Genomic DNA, 11377 nt, shown 5'->3' with positions numbered 1-11377 from the left:
GAAGTTTGCGGTCTGTATATCCTTTGTCTGTGGATTCAGGCTTGTAACCACAAGAGCAACAGGGGATCCGGCCCCTCAAACGACTTCTTGGCCTCCCGAAGGAATTCGACTGTAGCGTATTTATTTAAACATGCAAGCTACAGCAAGCTTTTAATAGAACAAATAGAAGTGTCCATTCTTCACACAGAAAGAATAAGGTTTAATGATAAAAAAAAAAAAAAAAGGAAATTGTAAAAATTGCCCCTCTTTCACTTTTAGAAGTGTAATTTTCAAAAAATGTTGTATCACGTTCGTTCATTTTTTTTTATCATCATTTATACATAGAACTTCATGTCTCCAACTTAAACGAATGCACACATTGAGTTTTTCTGTATAAAGAACGGAAACTTACAAAAGATGTATTCTCTTATTTTCAATTAAGAATTAAAAATATCAAATTCTACTCTTCTAAATTGAGCGAATCCTCACATTTGGCAGTTTCACAATAAAGAGTGATAATTTGTAAGTAGAAATTACCTTCTTTTCTTCATTTAGGAGCGGTATATATACATATATATGGGTGATTCCACGAAAAAGGGAAATTTTAACTTAGAAAATTTTTGTTCCGTTGATGGTCGCCTATTTCGAAAAAAATATCAGCTGCACTTACTACTACTAAGTACATGTTAATTAGGTGTTCAGCAGAGCTGAATCGTTATTGGTGTAGTAAATAAAAAATAATAAACTTTTCAGCACCCACGGAGTTGAGATTAGTTAACACGAAGTTGAAAATTGCTGTGGAGTTGAGAAACGTGATACATCTGGGTGATAAGTTTTGGTTTATAAGTGATTAAGATTATAATTTACATAAAAAATTTAAATAATTTTCCAATAATTTTTGTAAGTTAGAATTATTCTTCTTATGTTGAATAAAATTCTAACAAACTAGATGACAGGTAATTTGTTATACAAAAATACTCCAGAAAATACTGCAAACATATGAAAATATATCTAATGAAGGTTCCAAAATTGAGTATATATATATATATATATATATATATATATATATATATATATATATATATATATATATATATATATATATATATATATGAATATGTGACGTAAATAAGATAAGAAAAAAGAAATACACATACACTTATCGAATATTGAAAAATTACTGCGCTTTCAATATGTTGACTATCGTATGGAGAGGACAGACGTTTCACATAAGCTTACGAAACAAAGGAAGTAGTCACTAAACCTGTCTTTGTCTACTTCATTTGTTTTCTGAGCTTATGTAAACCGTCTGTCTTCTCTGTGTGATCAAGTCAACACGTCGAAAGTGCAATACTTTTTCAACATTTGGTAAGTGTATTTGTATATTTGGTATATATACAAGGTGTTTCAAAACAATACACACATCGTTTGGAAGCTGATTCCTGACACCAAGATAAGACAAAAAATAGAGACCAACAGATGTTTCCTTTCGGAGTTATAGGCTGCCGAAAACATGAAAAAAAAAAAAAAAAAGAACTTTAAAGGTCCATAGCTCCAAAACTATGAGACCTACCGTAGTCGGGTCACGACTTCACTTAGGAACTAATATGTGCACTATCCAAAAATATGTTTCAGAATCCTGAGGTATTAACGAAGCAATTTTTAAAGAGGGAGTTTGGCTACGGGCATATAATCTGAAGTACTCACCAACTACTTCTATAAAAGTTGTTGTGGAAGTACAGCAAGATTCTGAAACATGGATATTTGGATAGCGCACATATTAGTTCCTAAGTGAAGTCTGACCCGACTACGGTAGGTCCCATAGTTTTATGCTATGGACCTTTAAAGTTCATTTTTTTCATGTCTCAGCAGCCTATAACTGCGAAAGGAAGCATTTGTGCACCCAGATTGGTCTATACTTTTTATCATATCTTGGTGTTAGGAATCACCTCCCAAACGTTGTCAGTATTGTTTTGAAACGCCCTGCATAATGCACACTAAATGACAGTGTAAGGCACTCATCATTTCTGTTTTCTTTGGATAATTCGATGTTCTTTGTTAAGTAGCCCTCATTTTCCACTCCAATGAAGGAAATGTCTTGAGGAAACAGGGAAGGACTGTTCTAGTCTACACAGAATGACAACTGCCAACGCTTTTTAAACGTCAGGTTTAGTAGGCCAGGAGAAATTCCTCCCGATCCGCGTCATAAAATTGACTGTCCGTACATTGCCCTCAGACTCTTCGACAATCCTTGAAAAGAAAACAATTAGCCGATCATAAGATTGAGACGTCAATAGGTTAAAAACAGATACCATCCATCTTGACTTGACTGAAGTTTTACCTTTGGCTTCCTGACAGCCCCAAATCTGAACTTCCGCGAAACGCTCCTTAAATGGGCTAGGAACCACCAGCCGGCCTTTGAGTGTGAATGACACGTGGTCAAATTGTCACTGTTATATTAGTCATTTTCGATCATTTTTATATTTTTATCCCCCTCCCCTATGTTGTACCCTCCCCCTCCCCAACTATCAGGGCTGAACTTGGATTGAAACAGCATCAGAAGTGTCGCTGTTTCTCTCATCGATCCCGAAAACTATGGATTCAACCCTAATATCGGTCATTTGTGATCATTTTTAAATTTCTCTGTCCCTCCCCCTCCCCTACGTTGGCTCCTTAAAGTCAAACGATAAAGAAACATCCAAGGCCCGACCCTCATATATGTTGAAAATTTGATCGAGATTGGTTGGGCGATTCAGGATATTTAGTCACAAACATAGTGATTTTCAATTATATATATATATATATATATATATATATACATGGCTGAAACACATGTACATTTACACAATTATTTTTAATTGGATGCTCATGTGTCAAATTTTATCTTCGTACTGTGAGACAGTCCATTCTTGAAAAACATATTTGAACGTCAATTATTTCTGGGTTTTTGGATCGGAATTCGATACCCCTTAGAGCGCCAATTGCTTCACGATGCTTGGTCAAAACTACTCAGCAGAAAGAAAACATGTACCGTACATGCGCATGTACAACATGCGCCTGGAAAACCCTTGCAATTGGAGCACTGTTTTACGCCTGATCATGTGCTCATGTTTTTTTAAAAACATTGCGTGCTCAGTCCCTGGAAACGGAAAAACACAGGTAAACAAGGAAGAAGTGAACACTTGGTTTGTACCTGGAAAACACATGTTTTGTACCTATAACCGAACGCAACATCTGTGGACTGCATGTTTTGCAACTGATCTTAACGTGTTTTCTCTTCAACAGCAGTTGATCATCCGCTGAACATTGCACGTAAAAGGAAGAAGACCAGTGCTATTCTAGTATTGTTCGAGAGCACTGAACATGCAATGTACAGGGATCGCAAACATACAGTGAAAGGGGAACTGGAAATAGGCGGTTCAGACGATACGAACACTACATTTTTCGATTAGTTAACACTGAATGCACAGGTCCCTATAGCGGGCATCTACACTATAGGGCACAATTTTCGGTTTTTTAACCTGTCCCTGGTCTTTAGACCTACTAGCTATTTTCCATTTTGTGGTACTTATAAAATGTGTATACTGTTGAATGAAACTTGAGTTCGAAATTTTGCTGAAGGAATAAGACTCAAGACTGAATTTCCAGCAACACAGTGTTTCTAAACATACCAGTATCTGCTGCTGGTCCAGGAAAATATAAATTCGCACCTGCAAATTTCTACCCACACAGTGAGCCTTCCAATATTGTCGAGAATAGTCTGTTTTGCTGGAAATTCAAGAATTCATTCGAAAGCAACATGTAGCTGGACATGGACACTGCAAGTACATGATGTTGATAAAGCAACATACACCTAATAACAAAACAGCTTTCTTTTATATATATATATATATATATATATATATATATATATATATATATATATATATATATATGAGAAACCCATCTGAAAATGGCCTTTTCTCGGATTTGAAACATTCTGTCTACCGGGAATGTTTCTTTTATATTTCAGACAGTGTACTGTTTCTCTGTAACCTGCAAATACATGCTGTCACTACATACCATGTACAGTTCATGTTTATACAACCCTTTTCTGCTAAAACAAACCACCTGGAAATCCTATTTTCCGTAATAAAAACATACCATGTACCAGACATGTAAACGACAAACTCCTGCTAGATGAACAATTCTCTGGAACCTGCATGAACATTCGGCAATACAGGGAAAAAACCGCTCATGTTCACAGCAGATTTCTTTTGAAATTCAGCATAGCTGAAAATCACGTTAAAAAACGGAACACATTATATGTAATGTGCAGAAAATTTTCGTTCAATATTTAAAATACCGGCTGGCCTGGAACGCAAATGTACATGTTTACAATATCGGTGGAGTACAGTGTATGTGTTGGTACCGTTACATACCCAGACACGTTTTCACTAAATACCACGTGCTACACATGCACTTACATTCGCTGATCTGCACATGTCTGCAGCCCGCAACATTTTCTTCTGAACATTGCATGTACATGCGCGTCGCACAGGTACTGATCAGTCAATGTACAGTGCACACATGTGATTTCATGTCAGTACAAGAATTATTACATTCAAAAACAGGTGTTATTTCCCGGATAAGTGCCTGTTTCTGTTCCAAACCATTTACTTTACACGTAACACCTGTAGCACATGAGCAAAACATGCGAAAACAGGCACTGTACATTGCCTGTTTTCTCAAAAGTTTTCATGAGGGTAGAAAATGTTAGCGCTCCCAACGAAAATAGAATAAGGAACTATGCACACCGAGATTGCGCACACCAACAATGTGGCTGAACAGGAGCAAAATAATAAAAATGAAATTTAAACATCCACTTGCTTTTTAATTTTCTCTATTCGCACCTGCAGATGGTAAATTTTGATGCATATGGTAACGAAAAAGAGTTGGAAAACATTAAGAATACAACATATAACTAATCTACTGGAATCTTGAGTAATGTTAAAATTAGAGCTTGTGAGAGGTAAGTTTTTCTTTAAATATGTCTGTGTAAAGTTTGTTCTTTGTGACAAAGTTGCTCAATATGCTTCTGTACCCATGATGGTAACTAATGTGGATACCTTCCTATCATCAGGAATCTGCGTTGCTATATAATATAGATGTTTAAATCTGTCTAAATAGGATTGTATTCGTCGGTTTCTATGTTGAAAGAACGAAAGTTTGTTATAGTTGACATACTGAAAACGTAGATTGCTTTACCACGATTGTGCCTATGTAGAAATCTTTTGAAGAATATGTACACAATTGAATTCTTCTATAAACATAACACAGTTACTTCTATCAATAATCTTCCATAATTACACTAACATGATTATACAACACAATATTACTCTGATCACGAATCTATGCTTGTTTCATTATACAAGTAATCTTTTCTGATCAATCTATCTCTTATCTGTATCTTGTTACTAAACATTGATAATCTAGTAATCTTGTCTTACCAAATCAATCTGTAAATCAATCTGTATCTCCATAATCTATATCTTTATTTGCACATGCTATCTCTCTTAACTACGTAGCAATCTGTGTCTTATTTGTAAGCACTTTGTGACATGTTCCAATATCCTACAGTAACTGAGACAAGAGAGGCAATGCACATCTAAAGTATCTTCGTGTCGAATACTAATCATATGTCGTATTTTGAACAAATAGAAACAAACTTACAAGAAATTGAAAACTTTATTTTTTTAAAGGATTATATTTCGAAGAAGTGTTTAAATAAATACAAGGATAAGTAATATATCTTTAAATACTGTGGTGCACAACATACCTGCATGAAAGCTGGTCAACATTCAAAGTATAGCCCCTCATGTTGGACTGTCTGTACCCAGTCACCTTCCTGCTAATTCCTCGATTCGACGTTGATACTATCTCTTGTTCTTAGAGGCAAAGAAGTCAAGTCACTGTTCTTTCCACCTTTTGCTAGTTGGTGAAGCATCGTGATTTCGGGAAGTGCTTCATGATCTAAAGCAGGTAGAAATCTGAAGGGTCAAGGTCAGGACTATATGCCGTGGCATCGATTCGATGACATCAAGTTCCTGCAATTTTTGTTGCGTTTTTCAAGCCAAGTGTAGTTTCGAGTGATTTTGTTCCATCAGGGCGCGTTTTCGGTTCACTGATGCAGGATATTTTTTTGGCATAGTGCAGCATGCAGCCGTTCCAACAGCTCGGAATAAAGTCGGCATTGATTGTACGATCGTTAGGAACGAATGCGAAGTAAATTACCCATTCGCAATTCCAACATACATAGAACGTGACTTTATGCTCGAAAGGGCACTGTTGGACGGCCGGTCCTGCAAGTTAGCCTTTGCTATTTTCGCACACTCGGGTTTCGGAAAAAAGTCCACTTTTCGTCACACGTATCAATCTGTTACAGGAAACGCACATCACGTGGATTCTGCACCAATTATCGGTAGACTCCTCTGAGCCAGAGCTGGGATCAACTCGCGTAGCACAACGCGGCAGCTTCTGATGATTTTCCCAAGTTCGTGAAGGTGATGCATCACAGAGGATTGATACATGTCGAGTTGGTTTGGGAAGCGTCGAGTGCTAATGGATGGATTTTCCTCAATGATGTGCTGTATGACCACAGAATCTGTTACCCAGAGGCGGCCAGTCCTTGGCTGATCGACATTTTTCCCAACCTGCACGAAATTTTTGGAACCAAAAAGTTGCTGTGCTTTGATTCATTGCACCTTGTTCTTTCACATGGCAAATGTTTTAGATTGCTGCCGCAGCGTTATGCCAGAGTTCGAACTCATACAGTAACAGTTCACGTATCAGACGTTACTCATCGTCAATAAAAAGTGACTGAGATACTGAGTGGCGATTTCTGTGTTAAATAGTCTTGCTACACTACCTCTTGGGCCAGTTTGACCTTGTACTTATGGTAGATCACGACGTATACAGTAGAAATGCTTCCCCCTCCTGAAAAAATCCGGAAATGTTATTCTTCGTTTTTTTTAAACATTTTGATTTCGGGAAAATAGTTATTATACAAACAATTTACATATAATATAGTTACTCTTCAACATAACTGGGCGAAAGATACAGCAGAGCACTAGTTGTACTAACAGAGACAAATGAAAAAGATTACAGAACAGCATACATAGCCAACATCATTGCTACATGTCTCGATCTAGTACGGTTTGCTTTTATAAAGTCATTTTAGAAATTTTGAATAATTAGTTATCGTATCAAAAACATTCTTATGTATCTAATTCTGTATGTCATTTCATTTAAAATACCCTAATTTCAAGGCTGGAAGAGTGTTACAAGTTACAACTTGCCACGGAATTATCTGAAATTCCTATTGGGGGCTCAGCCACATACAATCCGAGTTAATCAATAGTTGTTTTCTTCCCCTCAGAACAGACACTAATAGGAAATGCACATAAATTTTCTCCATCGTATGCTATTCTATATCTTCTGTCTGGTGCAACAAGTCCTTCTGTGTTTGTCTTCCTGGCTCTTTCCTTGTGTTGCAAATAGTGTTACTAACCGTCTGCTTTTATTATTTAAAGTTTTCCAGGATGTAGTGGATCAAAAGTTGATGGAGGTGGTATTCAAACTGGAAGTAGTACAAATCAACCGTTTCAACGTTGTTTATTATACAGCCAAACGGTTACAGATGCGGGGAACCGGTTTCCTGCAATCGATTAGGCGTCCACAGAATATATTTATCTCCATCCGTAACTCTCTACAAAAACCGGAAGTGATAGATATCTACAGCTTCCGGCTTCAATATCTACATGCTGCAAAAATGATAAGAGATAGAGAGAAGCATTTTTTTAATCGATTTAAAGCGTTTTAAGAATAAATATCATCTCCTCTCTTAACCCTCTATTCAAACCGAAAGAGGCAGACATCAACCACTTCTGATTTCAATATTGAGAAAATATTACGTCTTGCAAACCAAACTCCTTCACGTAGTATACACAAGACACTGCTTGTTTGTATTCTTGGTTGAAGTCATAATCTACTATTGTGCTGGCAGGGTGTCTACTAAAATTCCAAAATGAAATTTCGTGACTTTCTCGTGACCTTTCCTTTACCAAACCGTAAAATTTCGTAACATTCTAAAACTAATAACAATATCTATATTCTTTAGCACTTATCTTTATCTTATCTCTGCTTTCAAAGGCTTCCCTGGAGCCATAAAAACTTGATGTCTTCTCATATTTGAATTAACTGGTTAGATGCGTAGGTGGTTTTGGCCATACGATGCAATTTTCATCGTCACTGCTCATTGATGCAAGCTGAAGTACAATATCAATATTCGGTGCAAATTACGCCGAATTTTCAAGCATGAGATAGAAGTGTGCTTTGCTTGCGATTTGTTAGCGTCTTAAAGCCGACCATAGTCATTTACAGCGCTGAATTTTGATATTTTATAGAACAAAATTTTCCTGTCTCTACTTGTATTAGTACAGATAAAACATCGTGACCCAAAAGCTAAATTTCGTGACTTTCATGACCGTCTTTTGATTTCGTGACCGATAGACACCCTGGCTGAGATGTATCCGTGGGACTGAATTTTTAGTTGTTTTTTCCTGGCTTATATTTACTTGTTTCCTGGTACACTATCTATGTACTGTTACTTTAATTTTTTTTAAAAATTGAATTTCTCTAACAATTGTTTATTTTTTTAAAAGAAATAAACTATTATGTATGGCTTCGATCTAATTGATAGTGATTTTGTAAATGCTATACCTAATATTCTTATTAAGTAGGAGACTGTAACAGTTTTGAAGATCTAAGTGAAGTTAACGATAACGACGAAATTCAGTAAATCGAAATTCGATTCAGTATAAATAGGAAGTACAATATTCCGTATTTATATATATTTTTAAAACGTAGACCAAATCAGCTAGTATCTAGCAATTGTGCTTTACAGAAAACAAATAACAAATACAAAAATATGTAATACAAACAATTGAAGTATTGGTTTCATTACAAAAAACATTCATGATATTTATCCGGACTTCTGCTTTTACCCACTATACTCTGAATCCAAATTTTTAAAACATTTTGTTCATTAGAAAAAGGAAATTCAAACATAATTTTGGGTTCACGAACAGAAAAAAAGTCTTGGAAATTTTGTTCACTTGACACAGCTACTTCATAATACAAATCGGTAGAAACGTCGTGATTAAACGGTGGGTCCCACGAAACCACTGCCACTTGATCAGTAAATGAAAACCTACACGTGATATTAGTGACACTTGAAGGAAAATACCATTTTTCTACAATGCTTTGCATTTCACCTTTTACACAATCCTCCCATGAAAAGGCTTGCTGTTCTTCCAGTCCAACCTTTATTGTGTCGAAAATACTGTCATCTACAATTGTATCTTGAAACATTCGATATAAGTACGCTGAATCGTGACAGCAATAAACAGCAGGAATTTCATTGGTACTCATTATTTTTTGTTGTTCTTCTCTTGGCAGATGATGAATACCACCTAACAAAGGATGGGCTTCTGGGTGAGGTATACTGTTAGACTCTCTCATATTTCTCCACGATTTGTACACTACACTACATTTCGAGGCTACAAAATACGCTTGTAAAAAAGAAACATGGTTAGGGACTATGGCGTAAGGAAAAAGTTCGACAACAAGTGAGACAGGTTGTAAAAACAGAGAGAGAATCATTTCAGCTCCATGCATACCGATTAGAATGTTACAAGAAAGTAACGATGATATTACAACAAACAGATCAGTATTTGATAAATCCACAATCGTTACGTTTAAAACTGATGTATCTGGATAGACCAAACTAAACGATTTCTTCAACGAACTCACAAGGAAATTTTTGTTAATGATTTTACGAGTATTGTTTCTACTAATTACCACAGCACATGGCGGACAATTACTACGTTTCAATGGCTGTATATTAAGTTTTCGTAGAAGATACTGGAAAAAATGTTTAATACTATTTACAGGCAAATCAGTATTCTTTAATGAACCTTGGGGAACTCCGAACCCATATTGAAACCACAAAGTTTCTCTTTGTACACCAGCATATGCAGTACGAAAGCAAATTATACCGTTACCATTACTTTGATCTCGTAAATATAAAATATCAGAATTCGAAAATACTTTGTACAATTCTGGAAAAGGACCTACACTACCATAATCAGCAAATACTAATTGGTTTTCAGTAGCACATTTCTCTACATCGCCTGCACACAACATTAAGTACGTAAAGTACAAAGGCAGCAAATCATCATGAATAACGTGCATTATATTATCTGGTTTAAATCGGGATAGTATAAAAACGGATTTAAATATTTTATGGATATTTTTCAAGTATTTGGAACTGTGTAGTACTACAGCCAATGGCATAAAAAATTCAGAGTGATTAGCTATTGAAGACAGCTCTATTGATTTTAACTCACTGGTATCTTTTACACCTGAAAATACAGAACTATTTGACAGTAGAAATAGAAAGTGGTTCACTATAGGCGCATAACAAATATTCTGAAACTTGCACGTTCTATGTCCATTTTTATCTGTATTACAGAACACCGAAGAAGCGAAGTCATCCAGTTGATAACTAGAATTATAATCCTCCTGTGTGGAAATTCTTGTGTTATTTATTCTGTAGATTTCAGATAGTGTGAAGTCCTTGGCAATAAACCACCATGAGAGACACACAACTGACACGAAGGTACACACATGTAATAAGGTCTGAGAGAAAGCCATGGCACTAATTGTGGGGAATGATCTTGTATCACCATCTGAAAACAAAACAAAGACAAATGATACACATGTACAGAAATCAAAGGTATAAATAAATTTTTATCAACAAACATTCCTAATAAATTATTAATATAATGAGAAAAAAATGCTGAACTAACAATTTGTAAAATGAAAATATTTCCAACACTCAAATTTTCGATATTTTCTATTTATGTTTTGTCCACATGGTTTACTGTTTTATTCAGCTAAAAGTACAGTGTAACATATAACTTCCTGTTACGTAGAACTTAATTTGGTTGGTTCGTTGGACAGAAGTTTAGAGTTCCTTTCAGCACTAAGGGTACATGAGACGTGCACCTAGTTTAAAATGGAACCCGAGCTACCATTATCCGTTCAAATTTCAAGGCTCTCATCAGGATTCCATTCAAATGCACACGCGCTAGCTATTAGACGAATTGGGAGGATACACAGTACTTGAAATACCAGCAGGCACTGGAACTACATTTCGGTAAATCAGTTTCATGCTGATTTGAAAGAAATTAAGTAGATAATAAACGGTTATTGATTTTTTTTTTCTCAGTAATGAGAAACCTACTTTCGTTTCCACACCATTTACATCTTTAGAAATAATTTAGAAAATGGTAAG

At 35.7% G+C, this 11377-nt stretch overlaps 1 protein-coding gene across 1 annotated transcript in view; it reads right to left on the bottom strand.

The window, feature by feature from the left end:
* Positions 1-3934: 3934 nt before the first annotated feature.
* Positions 3935-11377, bottom strand: part of LOC145687401 (protein O-linked-mannose beta-1,4-N-acetylglucosaminyltransferase 2-like) — a 43405-nt gene continuing 35962 nt past the window's right edge. The window contains exon 3 of the mRNA XM_081760858.1: positions 3935-10769. Within this exon, the coding sequence (XP_081616984.1) occupies positions 8980-10734 (1755 nt within the window). The 5' untranslated portion in view covers positions 10735-10769 and the 3' untranslated portion in view covers positions 3935-8979. The remainder of the gene's footprint in view (positions 10770-11377) is intronic.

This window comes from Thermobia domestica, chromosome 1 (genome assembly GCF_964235325.1).
Source record: "Thermobia domestica chromosome 1, izTheDome1.hap1.1, whole genome shotgun sequence".
NCBI lineage: Eukaryota > Metazoa > Arthropoda > Insecta > Zygentoma > Lepismatidae > Thermobia > Thermobia domestica.
Note: the sequence above shows the minus strand (reverse complement) of the source record. Positions and strands in the feature narration are given on the sequence as shown.